Here is a 26,073-nt window from a genome sequence, read left to right as displayed (position 1 = left end):
TCTTCCCGCTCAAAAAAGACAGTAGGACTAGGGGGCACAGCCTCAAGATAAAGGGGAGGCGGTTTAGAACGGAGTTGAGGAGGAACTTCTTCACTCAAAGGGTGGTGAATCTCTGGAATTCTCTGCCCGTTGAAGTGGTGGAGGCTGCCTCGCTAAATATTTTTAAGAAGCGGGTTGATGGGTTCTTGATAAGAGAGGGGATTAAGGGTTATGGGGAGAGGGCGGGAAAGTGGAACTGAGCCACAACAGATCAGCCATGATCTTATTGAATGGCGGGGCAGGCTCGAAGGGCTAGATGGCCTACTCCTGCTCCTATTTCTTATGTTCTTATGTTCTTATAAGAACATAAGAAATAGGAGCAGGAATAGGCCATCTAGCCCTTCGAGCCTGCCCCGCCATTCAATAAGATCATGGCTGATCTGAAGTGGATCAGTTCCACTTTCCCGCTTTCTCCCCATAACCCTTAATTCCCCTGTCTATCAGAAACCTATCTACCCGTGACTTAAATATATTTAGCAAGGCAGCCTCCATCACTTCAACGGGCAGAGAATTCCAGAGATTCACCACCCTTTGAGTGAAGAAGTTCCTCCTCAACTCTGTTCTAAACTGCCCCCCCCCTTATCTTGAGGCTGTGCCCTCTCGTCCTGCTGTCCTTTCTGAGCGGGAAGAACCTCTCCACCTCTACCCTATCCATCCCATTCATTATCTTATACGTCTCTATAAGATCTCCCCTCATCCTTCTAAACTCCAACGAGTACAGACCCAGTCTATTTAGTCTCTCTTCATAGTCCAACCCCCTCATCTCTGGTATCAGCCTAGTGAACCTCCTCTGCGCTCCCTCCAAGGCCAAAATATCCTTGCACAAGTGCGGTGACCAAAACTGCACACCGTACTCCAGCTGCGGCCTCACCAGTGCCCTGTACAGTTGCAGCAAGACCTCCCTGCTTTTATATTCAATCCCCCTCGCTATAAAGGCCAGCATCCCATTCGCCTTCTTGATCACCTGCTGCACCTGCAGACTGGGTTTTTGCGACTCATGCACAAGGACCCCCAGGTCCCTCTGCACCGTAGCATGCTGCAGCTTTTCATCTTTTAAATAATAATCCCTCCTACTATTATTCCTGCCAAAGTGGATAACCTCACACTTGCTAACATTATACTCCATCTGCCAGGTCCTCGCCCACTCGCTCAGCCTATCTAGATCCCTCTGCAGACTTTCCACACCCTCCGCACAATTTGCTTTTCCACTTATCTTTGTGTCATCAGCAAATTTCGTTACCATACACTCAGCCCCCTCCTCCAGATCATCTATATAAATGGTAAATAGCTGAGGCCCCAGCACTGATCCTTGCGGCACTCCACTAGTCACCAACCGCCAGTCAGAATAGCACCCATTGATACCAACTCTCTGCCTCCTATTAGACAACCAATCCTCTATCCACGCTAACACCTTACCCCCAACTCCATGCCCCCTAACCTTCTGAAGCAACCTTTTGTGCGGCACCTTATCAAACGCCTTTTGAAAATCGAGAAACACCACATCCATCGGTTCCCCTCTGTCCACCGCTCTAGTCACATCCTCATAGAAATCCAATAAATTTGTCAGACACGACTTCCCCTTCACGAATCCGTGCTACGTCTGCTCTATCAAACCATTCTTCTCAAGATGCCTCGCTATTTCTTCTTTGATGACGGATTCAAGCATTTTTCCCACAACAGACGTTAAACTAACCGGCCTATAATTACCTGCCTTTTGCCTGCTACCTTTTTTAAACAGCGGCGTAACATTAGCCGTTTTCCAGTCTTCCGGCACTTCCCCGGAATCCAGCAAAGTTTGGAACTCTGTTCCAACTTTGTTCTAAACTGTGAACTCCGTTCTAAACTGCCGCCCCCCCCCCCCCCCTCTTATCTTGAGGCTGTGCCCTCTAGTCCTGCTGTCCTTTCTGAGCAGGAAGAATCTCTCTACCACTATCCTATCCATCCCCTTCATTATCTTATACATCTCTACAAGATCCTCCCTCATCCTTCTAAACTCTGAGTACAGACCTAGTCTATTCAGTCTCTCTTCATAGTCCAACCCCCTCATCTCCGGAATCAGCCTAGTGAACCTCCTCTGCACTCCCTCCAAGGCCAAAATATCCTTGCGTAAGTGCGGCGACCAAAACTGCACACAGTACTCCAGCTGCGGCCTCACCAATGCCCTATACAGCCGCAGCAAGACCTCCCTACTTTTATATTCAATCCCCCTCGCTATGAAGGCCAGCATCCCATTCACCTTCCTGACCACCTGCTGCACCTGCAAGCTGGGTTTTTGCGACTCATGCACAAGGACCCCGAGGTCACTCTGCATCGTCACCTGCTGCAGTTTTTCGCCATGTAAGTAATAGTCCTTCCTACCATTATTCCTACCAAAGTGGACCACCTCACACTTGCTAACATTGTACTCCATCTACACTGAGGGAGAATTTAGCACAGCCAATGCACCCTAACCAGCACATCTTTCAGACTGTGGGAGGAAACTGGAGCACCCGGAGGAAACCCATGCAGACATGGGGAGAACATGCAAACTCCACACAGACAGTGACCCATGCCAGGAATTGAACCCAGGTCTCTGGCGCTGTGAGGCAGCAGTGCTAACCCACCGTGCCACCCGCACCCCCCCTGGGATTCTCTCTAATCCTGTTAGTGAGTCCTTTCTCATGCTCTCTCACTTCTTTTGCTCCAATTGCTTTCTCAAGTTCCCCTGGCGAGCGGCAGTCTGACAAACTGTTCTTTCTGACCCTTACCGTTCGGTGATGGTTTCTCTCAGACCACTGGCCACACCTTTCATCACCGTGCTAGCTTTGGGAGTCAGGACAAGCTGGGACACGAAGAAGGTGCCCTTGCTGCGCCGATCGCTGATGGAGGCCTGAACAAAGTGGATGAGTTTCTCGGGGTCAGTGGTGTTTGGGCAGGGTGAGGGCATCATTTGACCCGGCCACAGGAAGGTGACCTCCAGGGCCACGGGGTTATGGTAGAAAACCAATATCTGGTAACCCTTCTCCCAGAGATACTGAAGGCTGACTTCTTGGGCAAAGATGACAGGAGCCAGTTTATTCTGGAAACAGTCCCTCAGCATTTGGATCAGCTTCTCGTGGTGAGACTTCTGCATTCCGTAAAAGTGATTAAAGTCCAAAATGATGGCCTCCCTCGGCTGTTCCACCAGGAAGGCATTGATCTCCTCCAGCCCTTCTCTGACTGTGGCGCTGAACAGTCCGTGAGCAAAGTAAAGCTCGTTGTCGGGATCCCGGGGCTTGGTGGAGATCCTCAGGTCAAAGTAACGGACGCCGGCCTGTAACTGGCTCCTGAAGTTCATGCTCTGCGTGGCCAACCACTTCCTCATCAGCTTCTTCGCCACTGCGCCAAAGACAGAGACAAAGTTCTGCACCGTGTCCGTCTGCTCAGGCCCAACCGGGGATGACTCATCAATGTAAAAGCTGAATGAGTCATGTGATCCTGCAATAAGAAGATGGATAATAATTTTGCCCCTTTTATCTGAAGCAATGGTCCCTCTTCAAACCAACTGTCCCCAACAGCAACAATCGTACTGACATTAACATAGCAAAACCTCACCGGACCCTCTTCCCCCACACACAATGGGATATTGGGATGGTTGATCAAAATCTTGGGAAGCTTCAAAGGGTTTTCCCAAGGGGAAGTCCAGAGGCAAAGTGGGAATAGTGGAGACCAGGCAGCTGAAATCAATATAGACTCAGAATGCTCAGGTAAAAAATTGAAGGCATTTCAGATATCGCGCAATGCTGGAGGAGAATTTATTTCATTTGTTCATCTGCTCTGGGGACCCGGGTTCGAATCCCACCACAGCAGATGGTGAAATTTCAACTCAATTAAACATCTGGAAATAAGAACCTACTGATAAGAACCTGGGGTTGAGGAATAGGAAGGGGGCCATTACTATGCTAGGAGGGTACTACAGGCCGCCCAACAGCCCGCGGGCAGTGGAAGAGGGTATATGTAGGGACATTTTGGACAAGTGTAGGAAGAACAGGGTTGTTGTAGTGGGAGATTTTAATCTCCCTGGGGTGGATTGGAAGGTGCCTAGAGCTGGGGGTTTGGACAGGGAGGAATTCATAAGATGTGTATTGGAAGGATCCTTGCAACAGTATGTAGATAGCCCGACTAGAGAGGGGGCGATACTGGATTTAGTTGTAGGAAATGAGCCGGGTCAGGTGGTTGAGGTTGCGGTAGGCGAACATGTGGCTAATAGTGACCACAACTCCGTCTACTTTAGGATACGAATGGAAAAAGATGAGTGCTGTCCTAAGGGGAGGGTGCTAAATTGGGGGAAGGCTAGATACAGCCGGATTAGGCAGGAGCTTAGGGATACAGACTGGGATAGGCTGTTGGAGGGCAAGACCACGTTAGGCATGTGGGAGTCTTTCAAGGGAAAACTGCAATGGGTGCAGGAAAGGCATGTGCCGGTTAGGAGAAAGGATGGGAAAGGGAGGATTAGGGAACCGTGGATTACTAGGGATATAGAAGACCTGGTTAGGAAGAAACAAGAGGCATATGTCAGGTCTAAGCAACTGGGAACAGAGAGAGCGTTGGAGGAATACAGAGAGAGTAGGAGGGATCTCAAAGGGGGAGTTAGGAGAGCAAAGAGGAGGCATGAGATGGCTTTGGCAGGTAGGGTTAAGGAGAATCCAAAGGCGTTTTACTCCTATCTTAAGAACAAAAGGGTGGCTAGGGGTAAAATCGGTCTCCTCAGGGACAGACGTGGGGAATTGTGCTTAGAGGCAGAGGGAATGGGGGAGATCCTGAATGAATACTTTGCGTCGGTATTCACGAAGGAGAGGGGCTTGATGTCTGGTACGGTCATTGAGGGAGCGGTAGACCGATTGAAAGATCTATCGATTACGAGGGAAGAAGTGTTAGGGCTTTTAGCTGGCATTAAAACCAATAAATCTCCAGGGCCCGATTGCATTTATCCTAGGCTGCTTAGAGAGGTGAGGGATGAGATTGCTGGGCCTCTGACGCAAATCTTTGTCTCTTCTTTGGACACAGGTGAGGTCCCAGAGGACTGGAGGATAGCAAATGTGGTACCGTTGTTTAAAAAGGGTAGGAGGGATAGCCTGGGTAACTATAGGCCGGTGAGCTTAACGTCAGTGGTAGGTAAGTTGATGGAGAGGATTCCTAGGGATAGGATGTATGCGCACTTAGAGCGTTGCGATCTGATTAAGGATACGCAGCATGGCTTTGTCAAGGGGAAGTCTTGCCTTACAAATCTGGTAGAATTCTTTGAGGAGGTGACAAAAACGGTCGATGAAGGATGAGCCGTTGATGTCATCTATATGGATTTCAGTAAGGCGTTTGACAAAGTCCCTCATGGTAGGTTGGTATAGAAGTTTAAAGCTCATGGGATATGTGGTCAGGTATCTAGATGGGTAGAGAACTGGCTTGCAAAGAGGAGACAGAGAGTAGTAGTGGAGGGGTCCTTTTCTAGCTGGAGGTCTGTCACTAGTGGTGTGCTGCAGGGCTCAGTACTGGGACCTCTTCTCTTTGTAGTGTATATAAATGATTTGGAAGAGGGAGTAAGTGGTGTGATCAGCAAATTTGCTGATGACACCAAGATGGCTGGATTGGCGCGCAGTGAGGAGCAGTGTCTGGCAATACAGCAGGATATTGATAGGCTGGTATATTGGGCAGATACATGGCAAATGGAGTTTAATCCGGATAAATGTGAGGTGATGCATTTTGGCTGGAATAATGTAGGGGGAAGTTATATGATAAAGGGTAAGCCCGTAAGGAATATAGAATCGCAGCGAGACCTGGGGGTGCAAGTGCACAAGTCTTTGAAGGTGGCAGTGCAAGTGGAGAAGGTTGTGAAGAAAGCCTATGGTATGTTAGCCTTTATAGGAAGGGGTATAGAATATAAGAGCTAGAGTCTAATGTTGCAGTTGTATAGAACGTTGGTTAGGCCGCATTTGGAGTACAGTGTCCAGTTCTGGTCGCCTTATTACCGGAAGGACGTGGAGACTCTGGAGAGAGTGCAGAGGAGGTTTACCAGGATGTTGCCTGGTATGGAAGGACTGGGGTATGAGGAAAGATTGAAGAAATTGGGGCTGTTTTCCTTTGAAAGACGCCGACTGAGGGGGGATCTAATAGAGGTATATAAGATTATGAAGGGTATAGATAGAGTAAACAGAGGGAAGCTATTTCCTATGATAGAGACACGTAGGACAAGGGGCCATGGACTTAAGGTGAGGGGGGAGAGGTATAACACAGATATTAGAGGGAGGTTTTTCACACAGAGGGTAGTGGGGGTATGGAATGCTTTGCCAAGTAAGGTGGTGGAGGCAAACATGCTAGAGTCATTTAAGAGTAACTTAGACAGGCACATGACTGGGTTGGAGATGGGTGGACATAGGAGATTGTTTTAAATAAGGGTCATTAGCATTGGGGCGTCCCTGGTAATGTAAATGGGTATAGTATGATAATAATGTTTTTTCTCTTTTCATTCACAGGTTTTAAGTCGGTCCACCTCGTGTCCAACGAGGGGCATACACGCGATGGGTCGTACTGGGGCTGCTCTTGGTTGTTCGAGATTGGCCTAGTGCTTCATGTCGTTAGTGTGTGCCTAAACTGGACAAGATACTGGGCAAGACGACAGCTCAGTGACTATCGCTGATTGCTGTGCAGACACATGGATTTGGGCCAGTGTCTGTGGGAGTTTGCGCATTCTCCCCATGTTTGCATGGGTTTTCTCTGGGTGCTCCGGTTTCCTCCCACACCCCAAAGATGTGCTATTAGGCTGATTGGCAGGAATAAATTGTCCCTAAATCAGATTCCCTCAATCTGGATGGCCATAAAACATTAGACAGGGGTCGTGGGTGGAGAGGGGGACCGGTGGTGTTGAGATGGCGGCGCGGGCTCGTTGGGCCGAAGGGCCTGTTTCCCGGGCTGATTTTGTTCTTTGTTCTTTGATGACCATGAAACCATTGTCAATTGTTGGAAAAACCCATCTGGGTCACTAATGTCCTTTAGGGAAGGAAATCTGCCGTCCTTACCCGGTCTGGCCCACATGTGACTCCAGAGCCTCAGCAATGTGGGTGACTCTTAAATACTCCTCTGAAATGGATGGCAGTTCGGGGATGGGCAATAAATGCTGGCCAGCCAGTGACACCCGTGCCTCATGAATGAATAAAAAAGAGGATGTGGGCAATAATAAATCAAATCAAAAAGATAATGTTGTAAACCTGAATGAAGGTCATTCTAAACGTATGAAAACAGAGCTAGATCAAGTAAACTGGAAACCCACGCAGACATGGGGAGAATGTGCAGATTGCAGACAGACAGTGGCCCAAATCAGGATTTGAACCCGGGTCCCTGGCACTGTGAGGCAGCAGTGCTAACCACTGTTCCACCCCACTTATCAAAGAGAATAAAAAGAAAATAGAAAGCATTGCACAGGCATAAATCCCAAAGTAAAAACTGGAATAGGGACAGGCTGTTAAGGGAGAACGTTCTGTTATTCACTGAAATCACGGTTAATCAGATTTTGGTGTTAACTCCACTTTCCTGACTTAGTCTCTCCTCATATGACAGACCTGCCATCCCAGGAATCAGCCTGGTAAACCTTCACTGTACTCCCTCTATAGCAAGGACACCCTTCCTCAGATAAGGAGATCAAAACTGCTCACAATACTCCAGGTGTGGCCTCACCAAGGCCCTGTACAATTGCAGCAAAACATCCCTATCCCTATACTCGAATCCTCTCGCTATGAAGGCTAACATACCATTTACCTTCTTCACTGCCTGCTGTACCTGCGCGCTTACTTTCAGTGACTGATGCATGAGGACTCCAAGGTCTCGCTGGGTATCCACCTCTCTCAATTTACACCCATCCCAGTAATAATCTGTCTTCCTATTATTGTTACCAAAGTGGATAACCTCACATTATCCACATTATACTGCATCTGCCATGCAGATGCTCACACACTCAGCCTGTCCAAATCACACTGAAACATCTCTGTATCCCCCTCACAGCTCACCCTCCCACCCAACTCTGTATCATCTGCAGATTTGGAGATAATACATTCAGTTCCCGCTTCCAAATCATTAATATATAATGTGAACAGTTGGGGACTTGATCCCTGTGGAACCCCACTAGTCCTTGACTGCCAATCACAAAAAGATCAAACTCTTTTGGTCTTGCTCTCTTGCTGCCAACTCTTCACTTCCTTTCTGCTAACCAGCTTTCTATCCATCTCAAGACATTACCTGCAATCCCTGTGTTTTCACTTTATACAGTAGCCTGTTATGTGAGAACTTGTTGAAAGCCTCTGAAAGTCTAAATAAATCACATCCACTGGTTCTCCTCAGTCAACTCTACCAGTTACATCCTCAAAGAATTCCAATAGATTCATTAAGTATGATTTCCCTTTTGTAAATCCCTGCTGACTTTGTCTGATTATCCCACTGCCTCTCAAATGCTGAGTTATTAAATCCTTGATAATAGACTCCAGCAACCTCCCCAGTACTGACATTAGGCTCGCTGGTTTATAGTTCTCTGTTTTCTCTCTATCTCCCTTTGTGAACAGTGTGCTTACATTAGGTACCCTCCAATCTGTAGGGACTCTTCCAGAGTCCAAAGAATTTTGAAAATAACCACCAATGGATCCACTATTTCCAGGGCCACTTCCTTCCGTACTCTGGGATGAAGATTATCGGAACCTGGAGATTTATCCACCTTCAATCCCATCAATTTCCCCAAAACCATTTCTCTCCTAATGCTGATTTCCTTCAGCTCCTCACTAAACATGTTTCTCTCAGCACTTCTGACACATTTTCCATGTCTTCCTTTGTGAAGACTGAAACAAAGTTCAAATTTAATTCCTCACCCATTTCTTTATTCTATTATAAATTCTCCGTTTCTGACTGTAAGGGGCTACATTTGTTTTTGTCAATCTTTTCCTCTTCACAAATCTATAGAAAATTTTAGTCAGTTTTTATGTTTCCCACTACAGTTTTTAGTTTCCCGTTAGCTTCCTTTCATACTCTATTTCCCCTTTGTAATCAATCCCTTGGTTCTCCTTTGCTGAATTTTAAACTGCTCCCAATCCTCAGGCCTATTGCTTTTTCTTACCAATGTGTTTGTTTCTTCCTTGAATCTGATACGATCTCTAATTTCCCTTGTGAGCCATGGTTTGGTCATAATTCCCGACCACTCTCCCGCCAAACAGGAATAAACAATTCTGGAGTTCCCCTATTCATTCTTTCAATGCCTGCCATTGACTGTCCACTGTCTGTCCTTTCAGTAATGTTTCCCAGTCCATCAGGGTCAATTCATGCCTCACACCGTCATAGTCCCCTTTACTGAGATTCAGGACCCTGGTCTCAGAATCAGCTACATCACCATCCACTTTGATAAAGAATCCTACCACAGTATGGTCACTCACCCCCGCCAAGGGATTGCCAAATAATTCTTTCTTATCACACCATACCAGTCCAAGATGGCCTGCCCCCTTGTTGGTTCCTCAGTGTATTGCTCCAGAAGACTGTCTGCCTTCCGGCAGCTGTACTATCCGTGTTCTTCTCCACGTTTACCTTCAAGTGTTTTCAAGTTACTGAAATGGATCCTTCCGCAGTTAAATAGATTCACTCTCGATTTGCGCCCTGTGTGTTCCCATTGGATCAGAAGATGTGGTTTGGTTCTTATTCCCTTCCCCAAGATCTACCCAAACTGACACATGCTGCATTTCAAATTAGTCACAGTACAATAGAGGAGGAATTTCTTCAGCCAGAGAGTGATGAATATGTGGAAATCTTTGCCACAGAAGGCTATGGAGGCCGGGTCATTGAGTGTCTTTAAGACAGAGATAGAAAGGTTCTTGATTAATAAGGGGATCAGGGGTTATGGGGAAAAGGCAGGAGAATGGAGGTGAGAAAAATATCAGCCATGATTGAATGGCGGAGCAGACTCAATGGGCCGAGTGGCCTCATTCTGCTCCTGTGTCTTATGGTCTTATACTCATTGGGAGTACACAGAGGTGCTCTGGAGGTAAATGATGCCACAATGTGTGTCCTAGTGCTGGCTCTCGATATTTTATTCGTTCATCCATGGGATATGAGTTCTAGCTCAGCAAATTCATTATCCATTCCTCGATACCCCTTAAGAAGAGAGGCGATGGTGAGCTGCCTTCTTGAGCTGTACACATAGTGTAGGTACACCTATCATGCTGTTAGGGAGGGAATCGCAGGATTTTGACCCAGCGACAGTGAAGGAACGGTGATATATTTCCGAGTCAGGATGGTGAGAGATTTGGAGTGGAATCTCCAGGTGGGGGTGTTCCCAGGTATCTGCTGCCCTTGTCCTTCTAGATGGTAGAAGTTGGTGGGTTTGGAAGGTGCTGTCTAAGGAACCCTGGTGAGTTCCCGTGGTGAACCTTGCAGACGGTGTCACTGTGCATCGGTGGTAAGGGATTGCAGAGGTACAAGAAGGCAGCTCACCACCACCTTCTCAAGGGGCAACTGGGGATGGACAATAAGTTCTGGCCTAGCCAGTGGGTGGTCACATCCCAATGAACAAAGAGGTTTCAGTCTCATTTCTCACTTGTCCCTCACTACAAGCTTTGTGTACAAGGGTGCAAAACAGCTTTCGAAAGGAATAAAGAGATAAATCGAGTAATTACAGGACTCTCAGCCTAAAGGCATCCCGGGGAGAACGTGGGAGAGGGATACTGAACGTGTGTGATCGGCTATGATTGTAATAGAATGGTAGTACAGGCTTGAAGGAGCGAATGGCCTCCTGCTGCACCTATTTACTGCGTTTCCATGTTAACCTTGGTGATGGTGGAATTATTGGAAAACATTGTGAGGCTCTGTATTAACGATTACTGAGAGAGGGATGGATTAATGAGGGACAGCTGGGAGCTGTTAAGGGAAGGTCAGATCTGATTAAATAGTTTGAATTCTTCAGCAGACACAGAGAGGATGATTGATGAAGGTTGTGTGTTTGATGTTGTCTACACAGATTTCAGTGAGAATGACAAGGTCCCACACAGCAGATTGATTCGAGCTGTGAGCCTGGCTGGTCACTGCGTCACAGTGACGATGTGCTCAGACTACAAAGCTGCAGAGACTTCCAGAGGACATTGTTGGGACTGAGTAATGAGGAAAGATTAGCCAGGCTGGCCTTGTGTCCTTTGGAACAGGGGCGGATGTGATGAGGTTTAATGGAGAGATGCTGGGCCCAGACAGAGTGCATGGGAAGAAGGTATTCCTCTCCCAGCGAGTACAGACATCAGCAGGAGGTAGAAAGTAATTTGCAGGAAGATTAGCAGAGATTTGAGGAGAATTCTCAAGGTTGCTGGTTAATCTGGAATAAGTGCCTGCAGGAAGGGCAGTTGAGGCACAAACCCTCGTCACTCAGAGTGCGGCTGAGATGAATTCACACAGAATGTAAAGTGAAATCTGGCTATTTCAGCTGGCACAGACACCATGGGCCGAACAGTCTCCTCCAGTGCTGTCCATTTTCTGTGCTCTTTGTTCCAAACATCTCCGTTTGTGTCAGAAACATAGAAATATGGAAATTAGGGGCAGGAGGAGGCCATTTCGCCCTTCGAGCCTGCTCCACCATTCATTACAATCATGGCTGATCATCCAACTCAATAATCTAATCCTGCCTTCAAAGAGCAAAGAAAATTCCAGCACAGGAACAGGCCCTTCGGCCCTCCAAGCCTGCACCGACCATGCTGCCCCCCTTAACTAAAACCCCCTACCCCTAGGTACTTGAGCAATTGGGGCTCATTCTGGGGAAGGTGGGACCTCCATAAGAGGGATGGTCTGCACCTGAATCAGAAGGGGACCAATATCCTGGGGGGAAAATTTGCTAAGGCTATGCAGGGAGGTTTAAACTGATGCAGAGGGGGGGTGGGATCCTGAGTAGAGGGGGTGAAAGTGAGGGGGGCATAGATGAGGACTGCAATGCACGGCATCGTGGGGGTGAAGCGGAGCAGGGTTTGAAATGCGTATACTTTAATGCGAGGAGTATTCGCAATAAGGTGGATGAACTTGCAGCGTGGATCAGTACCTGGAACTTTGATGTTGTGGCCATTTCAGAGACATGGATAGAGCAGGGACAGGAATGGATGTTGCAGGTCCCGGGGTACAAATGCTTTAGTCGGAGTAGAGAAGGAGGTAGAAGGGGGGGTGGGGTAGCATTATTGGTCAAGGACTGTATCATAGTGTCAGAGAGAAAGTTTGATGAGGACTTGTCTGTTGAGGTAGTATGGGCGGAGATTAGAAATAGGAGAGGAGAGGTCACCCTGTTGGGAGTCTTTTATAGACCTCCTAAAAGTTCTAGAGAGGTTGAGGAAAGGATTGCGGAGACGATCCTGGTTAGGAGTGAAAGTAATAGGGTAATTGTTATGGGGGACTTTAACTTTACTAATATTGATTGGAATTGTTATAGCTCTAGCTCGTTAGAGGGGTCAGTTTTTGTACAAAGCGTGCAGGAAGGTTTTTTGACTCAGTATGTAGATAGGCCAACTAGAGGTGAGGCTATATTGGATTTGGTGCTGGGAAATGAGCCAGACCAGGTGCTAGACTTGGAAGTTGGTGTGCATTTTGGTGATAGTGACCACAATTCGGTTACGTTCACCTTAGTGATGGAAAGGGATAGGCATGAACCTCGGGCCAGTAGTTTTAGCTGGGGGAAGGGTAATTATGAGGCCATTAGGAGAGAATTAGGAAGCACAGGTTGGACTAGGAGATTACAGGGACTGGGAACGTCCGAAATGTGGAGTTTTTTCAAGGAGCAGCTACTGCGAGTCCGTGTTAGGTATGTCCCTGTCATTCAAGGAGGAATGGGTAGAGCTAGGGAACCGTGGTGCACCAAAAAAGTTGATTCGTTGGTTAAAAAGAAAAAGGAGGCTTATGTCAGGATGAGACTTGAGGGCTCAGGTAGTGCACTAGAAAGCTTTAGATTGGCTAGGAGGGAGTTGAAGAGTGAGTTAAGAAGGGCTAAAAGGGGACATGAGAAGACTTTGGCTGATAGGATTAAGGAGAATCCTAAGGCATTCTATAGGTATGTCAAGAACAGAAGGTTGGTTAGGGCAAGATTAGGGCCAGTTACAGACAGTAGAGGGAAGTTGTGTGTGGAACCAGAAGAGATTGGAGAGGCATTGAACCAATATTTCTCTTCGGTGTTCACGCAGGGGGACATGAATATAGCTGAGGAGGACACTGGGTTGCAGGGGTGTAAAATAGACAGTATTGCAGTTGATAAGGGGGATGTGCTGGATATTCTAGAGGGTTTGAAAATAGATAAGTCCCCTGGTCCGGATGGGATTTACCCTAGGATTCTCTGGGAGGCAAGAGAGGCGATTGCAGAGCCTCTGGCTCTGATCTTCAGGTCGTCGTTGGTCTCTGGTATAGTACCGGAAGATTGGAGGATAGCGAATGTTGTCCCATTGTTTAAGAAGGGGAACAGAGACTTCCCCGGGAATTATAGACCGGTGAGTTTTACTTCTGTTGTGGGCAAGGTTTTAGAAAAAATTATTAGGGATAGGATTTATAGTTATTTGGAGAGTAATGAATTGATTGGAGATAGTCAGCATGGTTTTGTAGCGGGTAGGTCATGCCTTACTAACCTTATTGAGTTTTTTGAGAAAGTGACCAAAGAGGTGGATGGGGGTAAGGCAGTTGACGTGGTATATATGGATTTTAGTAAGGCGTTTGATAAGGTTCACCATGGTAGGCTTCTGCAGAAAATGCAGATGTATGGGATTGAGGGTAGTCTAGGAAATTGGATCAGGAATTGGCTAGCAGATAGGAGACAGAGGGTGGTGGTTGATGGTAAATATTCGTCATGGAGTTCGGTTACGAGTGGTGTGCCTCAGGGATCTGTTTTGGGGCCACTGCTGTTTGTAATTTTTATTAATGATCTGGATGAGGGTATAGTTGGGTGGATTAGTAAATTTGCTGATGACACCAAAGTCGGAGGTGTGGTAGCTTGTGAGGAAGGGTGTCATAGTTTGCAGGGAGACTTAGACAGGTTGCAGAGCTGGGCCGAGAGGTGGCGGATGGAATTTAATGCGGAGAAGTGTGAGGTAATTCATTTCGGTAGGAATAACAGATGTGTCGAGTATAGGGCTAACGGGAGGACTTTGAATAGTGTGGAGGAGCAGAGGGATCTAGGTGTATGTGTACATAGATCCCTGAAAGTTGGGAATCAAGTAGATAAGGTTGTTAAGAAGGCATACGGTGTCTTGGCGTTTATTGGTAGGGGGATTGAATTTAGGAGTCGCAGCGTCATGATGCAACTGTACACAACTCTGGTGCGGCCGCACTTGGAGTATTGTGTGCAGTTCTGGTCCCCACATTACAGGAAGGATGTGGAGGCTTTGGAGAGGGTGCAGAGGAGGTTTACCAGGATGTTGCCTGGTATGGAGGGGAGGTCCTATGAGGAGAGACTGAGGGATTTGGGGTTGTTTTTGTTAGAAAGAAGGCGGCTAAGAGGGGATCTTATTGAAACATATAAGATGATTAGAGGTTTAGATAGGGTGGATAGTGATAGCCTTTTTCCTCGGATGGAGAAAGCTAGCACGAGGGGGCATAGCTTTAAATTAAGGGGGGGTAGCTACAGGACGGATGTCAGGGGTAGGTTCTTTACCCAGAGGGTGGTGAGGGATTGGAATGCCCTGCCTGCTGCAGTTGTAAATGTGCCTAGTTTGGGGGCGTTTAAGAGATCCGTGGATAGGTTTATGGACGAAAAGGGATTGGTTTAGGTTAGTGGGTCATTGTTTTTTAACTGGTCGGCACAACATCGTGGGCCGAAGGGCCTGTTCTGCGCTGTAATGTTCTATGTTCTATGTTCTACCCTTCCAGGGACCATATCCCTCTATTCCCATCCTATTCATGTACTTGTCAAGACGCCCCTTAAAACTCACTTTCGTATCCGCTTCCACTCCCTCCCCCGGCAGCGAGTTCCACTCTGTGTAGAACATCTGCCTTGGACATCTCCTTTAAACTTTACCCCTCGCACCTTAAACCTGTGCCCCCCAGTAACTGACTCTTCCACCCTGGGAAAAAGCTTCTGACTATCCACTCTGTCCGTGCCTCTCATAATCTTGTAGATTTCTATCAGGTCTCCCCTCAACCTCCGTCGCTCCAGTGAGAACAAACCAAGTTTCTCCAACCTCTCCTCATAGCTAATACCCTCCACACCAGGCAACATCCTGGTAAATCTTTTCTGTACCCTCTCCAAAGCCTCCACATCCTTCTGGTAGTGTGGTGACCAGAATTGAACACTATATTCCAAGTGCGGCCTCACTAAGGTTCTATAAAGCTGCAATATGACTTGCCAATTTTTAAACTCAATACCCCGGTCGATGAAGGCAAGCATGCCGTATGCCTTCTTGACTACCTTCTCCACCTGCATTGCCACTTTCAGTGACCTGTGTACCTGTACGCCCAGATCCCTCTGCCTATCAATACTCTTAAGGGTTCTGCCATTTACTGTATATTTCCTATCTGTATTAGACCTTCCAAAATGCATTACCTCACATTTGTCTGGATTAAGCTCCATCTGCCATTTCTCTGTCCAAGGCTCCAACCAATCTAAATCCTTGGATCCCCTTCACCCCAAGTGCTATCTCTAACTGCTATGTGAAAACATTCAATGTTTTGGTCTCAAAATTCCATAGGATCACCCTCTTTGGGTGAAGAAATGTCTCCTCAACTCTATCATAAACAGTCTACCCTGAATCCTAAGACTGTGACCCTGATTCTGGACTCCCCCATCACCAGAAAAATCCTCCCTGCATCTATCCTGTCCAGTCCTGTTAGAATTTTATAAGTTTCCATGACACCCCCCTCATTCTCCTGAACTCCAGGGAAAACAATCCTAACCTGGTCAATCTCTCCTCGTACATCAGTCCCTCCATCCCTGGAATCAGCCTGGTAAACCTTCACTGCACTCCCTCGAGAGCAGGAACATCCTTCCTCAGAAAAGGAGACCAAAACTGTACACAATACTCTAGGTGTGGTCTCACCAAGGCCCCTGTATAATTGTAACAACACATCCCTGCTCCTGTACTCCAAACCTCTCACAATGAAGGCCAACACACCATTTACCTTCTTCACCACCTGCTGTACCTGCACGCTTACCCTCAGTGACTGGTGCACAAGGACACCCAGATCCCTCTGCACACTCCCTTCTCCCAATTTACAGCCATTCAGATAGTATTCTCTCTCCAACGTGAATAACCTCACATTTATCCACATTATTCTGCATTTGCCATTGATTTGTCCACTCACCCAACCTGCCCAGATCACTCTGAAGGATCTCTGCACCCCGCCTCTGCTTACCCTCACACTCAGCTTTGTATCATCTGCAAATGTGACGATGTTACATTTAGTTCCCTCATCTAACTCATTCATATACATAGTGAATAACTGGGGTCCCAGTACTGATCCCTGCGATACCCCACTAGCCACTGCCTGCCATTCAGATAAAAACCCATTTATTCCTACTCTTTGTTTCCTGCCTACTAACCAGTTTTCTATTCATTTCCCAATCCCACGCACTTTAATTTTACACTCTAATCTCTAATGTGGGACTTTGTTGAAAACCTTCTGAAAGTCCAAATAAATCACATCCACTGGCTCCCCCTCATCACCCCTACGAGCGACAGCCTTGAAACATTCCAGTAGGTTGTCTTTCATTAATCCATGCTGAGTCTGTCCGATTCTGCCATTGTTTTCCAAGTGCTCTGCTACTAAATTATTGATACAGATTCTAGAATTTTCTCCACTACCGATGTCAGGTCTAAAATTCCCTATTTTCTCTCTACCTCTCTTTTTAAACAGTGGGGTTACATTCACTACTCTCCAATCTGGAGCAACTGTTCCAGAGAGGATAGAATCTTGGACGATGGCCACCAATGTGTCCACTATTTCTCAGGTCATTCCTTAAATCCTCTGGGATATAGCTTATCAGGCCCTGGGGATTTATCCGCCTTCAATCCCATCAATTTCCCCAACACCTTTTCTCTACTAATCCTGATCTCCTCCAGTTCCTCCCTGTCACCAAACCCTGCGTTTTCCTACGTTTCATAGAATCATAGAAAAACTACAGCACAAACAGGCCCTTCAGCCCACAAGTTGCACCGATCATATCTCTACCTACTAGGCTTACCTATAACCCTCAATCATATTAAGTCCCATGTACTCATCCAGAAGTCTCTTAAAAGACCCTATCGAATTTGCCTCTACCACCACCACCAGCAGCTGATTGAACTCACTCACCACCCTCTGAGTGAAAAACTTACCCCTGACATCTCCTCCGTACCTACTCCCCAGCACCTTAAACCTGTGTCATAAGAACATAACATAAGAACATAAGAAATAGGAGCAGGAGTAGGCCATCCAGCCCTTCGAGCCTGCCCCGCCACTCAATAAGATCATGGCTGATCTGTTGTGGCTCAGTTCCACTTTCCCGCTTTCTCCCCATAACCCTTAATCCCCTCGCTTATCAAAAACCCGTCAACCCGCGTCTTAAAAATATTTAGCGAGGCAGCCTCCACCACTTCAACGGGCAGAGAATTCCAGAGATTCACCACCCTTTGAGTGAAGAAGTTCCTCCTCAACTCCGTTCTAAATCGCCCCCCCTTTATCTTGAGGCTGTGCCCCCTAGTCCTACTGTCTTTTCTGAGCGGGAAGAGCCTCTCCACCTCTATCCTATCCATCCCATTCATCATCTTATACGTCTCAATGAGATCTCCCCTCATTCTTCTAAACTCTAACGAGTACAAGCCTAGTTTATTCAGCCTCTCCTCATAGCTCAACCCGCTCAACTCCGGTATCAGCCTAGTAAACCTCCTCTGCAATCCCTCCAAGGACAAAATATCTTTGCGCAGGTGCGGCGCCCAAAACTGCACACAGTACTCCAGCTGCGGCCTCACCAATGCCCTATACAGCTGTAGCAAGACCTCCCTACTTTTATATTCAATCCCCCTCGCGATGAAGGCCAGCATCCCATTCGCCTTCCTGACCACCTGCTGCACCTGCAAGCTGGGTTTTTGTGACTCATGCACAAGGACCCCGAGGTCCCTCTGCATCGTCGCCTGCTGCAGTTTTTCGCCCCATAAGTAATAGTCCTTCCTACCATTATTCCTACCAAAGTGGACCACCTCACACTTGCCAACATTAAATTCCATTTGCCAGTTCCTGGTCCATTCGCCCAGCCTATCTAGATCCTTCTGCAGACTCTCCACACCCTCCGCACAATTTGCCTTTCCCCCAATCTTGGTGTCATCAGCAAATTTCGACACTCTACACTCGGTTCCCTCCTCCAGATCATCTATATAAATGGTAAATAGCTGAGGCCCCAGCACCGACCCCTGGGGCACTCCACTAGTCACCAACTGCCAATCCGAATAGCACCCATTAACCCCCACTCTCTGTCTCCTATTTGACAACCAATCCTCTATCCACGCTAACACCCTACCCCCAACTCCATGCCCTCTAACCTTCTGCAATAACCTCTTATGAGGTACTTTGTCAAACGCCTTCTGAAAATCCAGAAAGACCACATCCACCGGCTCTCCTCTATCCACCGCCCTAGACACATCCTCATAGAACTCCAGTAAATTCGTCAGACACGACTTCCCTTTAATGAAACCGTGCTGCGTCTGCTCTATCAAGCAATTCCCCTCAAGATGCCTCGCAATTTCCTCCTTGATGACGGATTCTAACATTTTACCTTCAACAGACGTTAAACTAACCGGTCTATAATTCCCTGCCTTTTGCCTGCCACCCTTCTTAAACAACGGCGTAACATTAGCCACTTTCCAATCTTCCGGCACTTCCCCGGAATCCAGCGATGTTTGGAAAATAACCACCAAGGCATCCACTATCACCTCCACCATTTCTTTCAGAACCCTCGGATGCATTCCATCCGGTCCTGGCGACTTGTCCACAATCAGCCCCTCCAGTCTGTCGAGCACCGCCTCTCTAGTAACAGTAATGTCATCGAGACCCTCCAGTCCTACCACCTTTCCATCGCTAACACCCGGCAAATTATTCACGTCCTCCTCCGTGAAGACCGAAACAAAAAAGTTATTCAAGACCTCAGCCATTTCCCCATCCCCCTCTCATCCTCTAAGGGTCCAACGTTCACCCTAGCCAGCCGCTTCCTTTTTATATATTTATAAAAACTCGTTATCCTTTTTTATATTAAGCACTAGCCCAGCTTCATAGCTTCTCCTACCCTTCTTTATCAACTTCTTTGTCAATCTTCGTGTGACAGCCATTTCAGCCCTGGGAAAAAGCCTTTGAGAATCCATTCCATCAATACCTCTCAACATCTTATTTCTGGTATGTTATTTGTGTTCTAATTTGTGAAGACAGGACGTAAGTTTGTATTCAGTTGCTCAGTTATTTGTTTGTTCCCCATTATAAATTCTCCTGGTTTTCACAGTAAGGGACCTACACTTTTCTTCACTGATCTTCTTCTCCTCACACACCGATAGAAAGTTTTATAGTCAGTTTTTATGTTCCCCACTAGCTTACTCTCATACTCTATTTCCCCTCCTTGATCAGTCTCTCAGTCCTCCTGTGCTGAATTCTAAACCACTCCCAATCCTCAGGTCTGTGGTTGCTTTTGGCCAATTTCTCTGCCTCTCCCTTGGATCGAATACTATCTCTAATTACACCTCTGGGCCACGGTTTGGCCCTGATTCTCACTCACTCCAGTTTCGCTTGGGCTCCTTGATGCCACACTCAGTCAAATATGGCCTTGTTGTCAAGGGCAGTCACTCTCAGCTCAGCTCTGGAGTTCAGCTCCTCTGTCCGTCTTTGAACCAAGGCTGTAACGAGGTCAGGAGCTGAGTGACCCTGGCAAAATCCAAACTGGGCATCAGTGAGCAGGCTATAAGAGAGTAAGGGCTGCCTGATTAGACTGTCGATGACCCCCTTCCATCACTTCACTGAGGATCGAGAGCAGGCTGGTGGGCTGTAATTGGCCGGGCTGGATTTGTGCAGCTTGTATAAGGACGAGAAAATGTGAGGAATGCAGAAATTTAAATGGAACTGTGGCAAACACTGAGTAAATGAGGTGTCTACACTGCAGTTCTTTGTAAGATAATGGCCTCACTTCAGAAGCCACTGAGCAGTGAGTGGGCTGAGTCCCAGATTCTCTGCACACATGTCCCCTGGGAATTGTGTGTCCCTATGCACTCAACACAGTCAAACAGACAGTTTAGCACACGCTGCTTCACTCTTCTCCCCTGTGGAGGATATTCAGTGGCTGATAATAAGGCAACATCAGACACCTTTTCACATTCCCTTCACCATTTGGAATTAATATGCATTGGACCCCCTTCCTGCCAGTTCCATTGGTCTAATGAATGTGCATGTAAATGCTGTGTGGGTGATAATGATTTTCCTGATGCAAGAGGGAGCATTCAGATGTGAACCTCTCAGTTTAAAGCTTGTCACCGACCTGATCATCGTACAGACAAAAAATAACCAGATATACAACACAACACACAGTAACGCTCCCACTACACTGTCCCCCATCAAACACTCCCAGGACAGGTACAGCACGGGGTTAGATACAGAGTAAAGCTCCCTCGACACTGTCCCCCATCAAACACTCCCAGGACAGGTACAGCACGGGGTTAGATACAGAGTAAAGCTCCCTCTACACTGTCCCCATCAAACACTCCCAGGACAGGTACAGCATGGGGTTAGATACAGAGTAAACCTCCCTCTACACTGTCCCCATCAAACACTCCCAGGACAGGTACAGCACGGGGTTAGATACAGAGTAAAGCTCCCTCTACACTGTCCCCATCAAACACTCCCAGGACAGGTACAGCACGGGGTTAGATACAGAGTAAAGCTCCCTCTACACTGTCCCCATCAAACACTCCCAGGACAGGTACAGCACGGGGTTAGATACAGAGTAAAGCTCCCTCTACACTGTACCCCCATCAAACACTCCCAGGACAGGTACAGCACGGGGTTAGATACAGAGTAAACCTCCCTCTACACTGTCCCCATCAAACACTCCCAGGACAGGTACAGCACGGAGTTAGATACAGAGTAAAGCTCCCTCTACACTGTACCCCCATCAAACACTCCCAGGACAGGTACAGCACGGGGTTAGATACAGAGTAAACCTCCCTCTACACTGTCCCCATCAAACACTCCCAGGACAGGTACAGCACGGAGTTAGATACAGAGTAAAGCTCCCTCTACACTGTACCCCCATCAAACACTCCCAGGACAGGTACAGCACGGGGTTAGATACAGAGTAAAGCTCCCTCTACACTGTCCCCATCAAACACTCCCAGGACAGGTACAGCACGGGGTTAGATACAGAGTAAAGCTCCCTCTACACTGTCCCCATCAAACACTCCCAGGACAGGTACAGCACGGGGTTAGATACAGAGTAAAGCTCCCTCTACACTGTCCCCATCAAACACTCCCAGGACAGGTACAGCACGGGGTTAGATACAGAGTAAAGCTCCCTCTACACTGTACCCCCATCAAACACTCCCAGGACAGGTACAGCACGGGGTTAGATACAGAGTAAACCTCCCTCTACACTGTCCCCATCAAACACTCCCAGGACAGGTACAGCACGGAGTTAGATACAGAGTAAAGCTCCCTCTACACTGTACCCCCATCAAACACTCCCAGGACAGGTACAGCACGGGGTTAGATACAGAGTAAACCTCCCTCTACACTGTCCCCATCAAACACTCCCAGGACAGGTACAGCACGGAGTTAGATACAGAGTAAAGCTCCCTCTACACTGTACCCCCATCAAACACTCCCAGGACAGGTACAGCACGGGGTTAGATACAGAGTAAAGCTCCCTCTACACTGTCCCCATCAAACACTCCCAGGACAGGTACAGCACGGGGTTAGATACAGAGTAAAGCTCCCTCTACACTGTCCCCATCAAACACTCCCAGGACAGGTACAGCACAGGGTTAGATACAGAGTAAAGCTCCCTCTACACTGTCCCCCATCAAACACTCCCAGGACAGGTACAGCACAGGGTTAGATACAGAGTAAAGCTCCCTCTACACTGTACCCCCATCAAACACTCCCAGGACAGGTACAGCACGGGGTTAGATACTGCTGTACCAGACCCAACCAAGAAGGGTTTGTATCAAGTTTGTGGTAACTCTTTACTGGGTTTTGCGTCTGTAAAGATATTGCTGGGGTAATGGAATAGTGAGAATTTGAAGCATCTTATATTTGTATTGTGATCTTTCCAAATGTTCTGTCTGGTGTAATATAGCTTGGTTAATTACTGTTTTATTCTTTGTGTTGAGGTTTAACAGCAGACTCTTGTGAATGTGTTCAGTAACTTTACTCCACAACTTCTCAAATAAAAGTTAGGATCTATCTAGCCAGGCTTCACTCCGGGATTGGGTTAGTCCGGTATTAACATCAGCTGGGATCCTAACACAGTTTCAGAGCTTTCTGTCATGGGTGGGTTCAATGAAGAACCCTCATCATTTCAGCTTGCGAAGGCCATAGACCACCCAAACAGAAGGGCACCCAACCAGGATTGAATTTCTAGCAAACTGCTCCAATATGGAATCTATTATCAAACCTTCACAACCATCTCCCTCTCTGTTGGAGGATAGACTCTGTTCCACAGGAGATACAAGATGCAAAAATCATCACACTACAGAAAGGCAAAGGTGACAGAAGAGACTGTAACAACAAAGGGATGTTTCCTTAAAATTATGGCAAGGACCTTCACCAGTGCCAAACATAACAGACTCCATCATACTTACAGAGCAAGTGTCCCCAGAAGCATATGATGGTGGGTATATTGAGGACTTGAACTCCTCCAAACCCTGGCTACAAGTCAAATGTATGAAACAGCATTAATGATCTGTTCAGGGAATTGTTAACATTGGGGGTTTACAGGTGGAGGGTCTGATAGACAAAGTATAAGAACACAGAGAAAGAGAGACTTCATCCAGCAGAGGGGGGGGGGTGGGGAAACGAGGTGAGGGGGGGGGCATAGTGTGGACATGGGGGGCAAGGATGGGGGGCAGAGGGAGACGGAGGGGGGGGCGATGAGAGGGGCGAGCATGGAGGAGGGATGCAGGGGGTGCGGAGAGGGAGGGGGGCAGAAGGGGGGAGTGGAAAGGGAGAGAGGGCATGGATGTGGAGAGGGAGGGGGCGGAAAGGGAGAAGGAGGGAGGTGGAGGGGTGGGGGGGGCAGAGAGGGGGAGGGCGGAGAGAAGGGTAGTGTGGGGAGGGAGAGGAGGGGGGAGAGAGGGAGGGGTGTGGAAAGGGGCAAGGAGGGGGGGGGTGTTGTGTAGAAAGGGAGGGGAGAGGAGGGGAAGGGAGGGCCGGAGAGGGAGGGGAGGGGAGGGCCGGAGAGGGAGGGGAGGGGAAGGGCGGTGAGGGAGGGGAGGGGAGGGACGGAGAAGGAGGGGAGGTGAGGAAAGGGGAGGGGCAGAAAGGGAGAGGAGGACAGCGAGGGGAAAGGCGGGGAGGGCAGAGAGGGAGGGGGTGGAGAGGGAGGTGGGGGGGCCATCGTGTATGTCTGCTCCTGGGTCTGGGCCAGATGGCCATCAGCAGGTCTGGGTATCAGCAACCATTCTGAAATAGGGAATGAGGATTCTCATCCTCTAAACACAGCTCCTCCTGGGTCAGTGAGGGAGAGGGAAGCGGCTGGGTGGGATCTGCACCGCGGGACACACTCCCCGTATCTCCCCGTGCTGCGGGGGTGAGGGGAGTGAGGATGGTAGGGGGACTGGGACAACTGGGGGGTGAAGCTTGGGGGGAATGAGGGGGATTGGGGGGGTGGGGGAATTGGGGAGTGAAGGGGGAATGGGGGGGATTGGGGAGTGGTGTGTGGGGATTGGTGGGGGGTGGGTGTTGGGGGGATTAGGGGTTGGGGGGGTGTGGGGGCATTGGAGGGTGGTTGGGGGGTGGGTGTTGGGGGGAGTGGGGGGATTGGAGGGTGGTGGGGGGGAGGTGTTGGGGGGAGTGGGGGGATTGGAGGGTGGTGGGGGGGAGGTGTTGGGGGGAGTGGGGGGATTGGAGGGTGGTGGGGGGGAGGTGTTGGGGGGAGTGGGGCGATTGGAGGATGGTGGGGGGGTGGGGGAATGGGGGAATGATCTCTACTCAGTCATCTCAAAAAAGGTTGACATAAAGAAAATAGAAACTTGGAGCAGGAGGAGGCCATTCAGCCCCTCTAGACTACTGTGCCATTCAATATGATCATGGCTGATCACATCTCAGACTCATCTCCACCTTCCTGCTGTTCCCCATGACCCTTCACCCCGTTACTCATTAAACACCTCCTCCTTAAATTTACTCAGCGTCCAATCCACTCTCATAGAAACTCCAATTGCAGAGGGAGGCCATTCAGCCCATCGAGCCTGCACTGACAACAATCCCACCCAGGCCCTATCCTCCTAACTCCACATATTTACCCCGTTAATCTCTCAAACCTACATATCCCAGGACACTAAGGGTTAATTTAGCACGGTCGATCCACCTAACCCGCACATCTTTGGACTGTGGGAGGAAACCGGAGCACCCGGAGGAAACCCACACAGACACGGGGGGAATGTGCAAACTCCACACAGACAGTGACCCGAGCCGGGAATCGAACCCGAGACCCTGGAGCTGTGAGGCAGCAGTGCTAACCCACTGTGCCACCGTGCTGCCACTGGGGTAGTTAAGAAGGCAAATTGCAAAGGGATGGGAGTTTAAAAATAGGGAGGTTTTGTTGCAATTGTACAGGGTGTTGGGGAGGTCTCACTTGGAACTCTGTGGACAGTTTTGGTCCCCTTACCTAAGAAAGGATATAGTAACATTGGAGAGTGTCCAAAAGAGATTCACCAGGCTAATTCCTGGGATGAAAGGATTGTCCTATCAAAAGAGACACAACAGTCTGACCCTGTATTGCTCGGAGTTTGGAAGAGTGGCCTTATTCAAACATGTCAGACCCTGAGGAGGGGGCTGGACAGGAAAGATGGTGAGATGTTCTCACTCGTGGGAGAATCCGGAATGAGGGGATAAAGCTACAAGATAAAGGAGGGTCATTTAACACTGAGGTGTATAGAAATCTCTCCTCACAGGGGGTGGTAAATCTCTGCTCCAAAGGGTGGTGGAGGCTGGATCATTAGAAATATTTAAAGCGGAGCTGGGTCAATATTTGATAGATCGAGGAATAGAGGGTGATGGGGAAATGGGTCAGAAAAGGAGCTGAGGCCAGTATAGATCAGCCATGATTGTACTGAATAGCAGGGCAAGCTCGGAGGGCCGAACGGTCACTCCTGCTTCTATCTCTTGTTCCTTTGAAAGAAGGAATTTCTCCTCAGCTCTGTTTTAAATCTGCCGCCCCCTATCCTAAAACTACAACCTCCGGTTTCAGAGGTCCTCTCATCCTCTCTGTGTCTAGCCCGTCAACCCCTTTTATCACCTTGTACACCTCAATTAGATCTCCCCTCATTCTTCTAAACTCCAGAGAGTATCGGCCTAAACTGCTCAACCTCTCCTCACAAGACAAAACCCCTCATCTCTAGAATCAACCGAGCGAACCTCCTCCGAACTGCCTCCCCCTGCCAAAATATGCAAAACTGTACACAGTAATCCAGGTGTGGTTTCAGAATGTTGAATATATTAAGTTGATCTTTCTCTACACCCTAGCTATGACTGTAACACTACATTCTGCGCTCTCTCCTTTCCTTCTCTATGAATGGTATGCTTTGTTTGTATCGCATACAAGAAACAATACTGTATGTTAATACGTGTGACAATAAATCAAATCAAACCAATTCCTTCTATAAATACTAACACTTTCCTACTTTTATACTCTATTCCTTTAGCTGTAAATGCCAAAAATCTATTTGCTTTTCTTATTACCTGCTGCATTAACATACCAGTTCCCAGTGTGAGGACACTCAGATCCCTCTGCACTGAGACACCCGGAAGTCTCTCTCCATTTCGATGATATCACCTTTCCATTTTCCCAACCAAATGCATGACCTCACACTTACCCGCGTTAAACTCCAC

General features: G+C 48.1%; 1 protein-coding gene across 1 annotated transcript in view; it reads right to left on the bottom strand.

The window, feature by feature from the left end:
- The window catches only part of plcxd3 (phosphatidylinositol-specific phospholipase C, X domain containing 3), a 37,537-nt gene that overhangs the window by 8,144 nt on the left and 3,320 nt on the right, over positions 1–26,073 (bottom strand). Inside the window, exon 2 of the mRNA XM_080183967.1 lies at positions 2,787–3,495. Within this exon, the coding sequence (XP_080040093.1) occupies positions 2,787–3,495 (709 nt within the window). The remainder of the gene's footprint in view (positions 1–2,786; positions 3,496–26,073) is intronic.

The sequence above is a fragment of the Carcharhinus amblyrhynchos genome, unplaced genomic scaffold, assembly GCF_965287045.1.
Source record: "Carcharhinus amblyrhynchos unplaced genomic scaffold, sCarAmb.v2.hapA scaffold_500, whole genome shotgun sequence".
Classification (NCBI taxonomy): Eukaryota; Metazoa; Chordata; class Chondrichthyes; order Carcharhiniformes; family Carcharhinidae; genus Carcharhinus; species Carcharhinus amblyrhynchos.
This window is presented reverse-complemented; position numbering and strand designations above follow the sequence as displayed.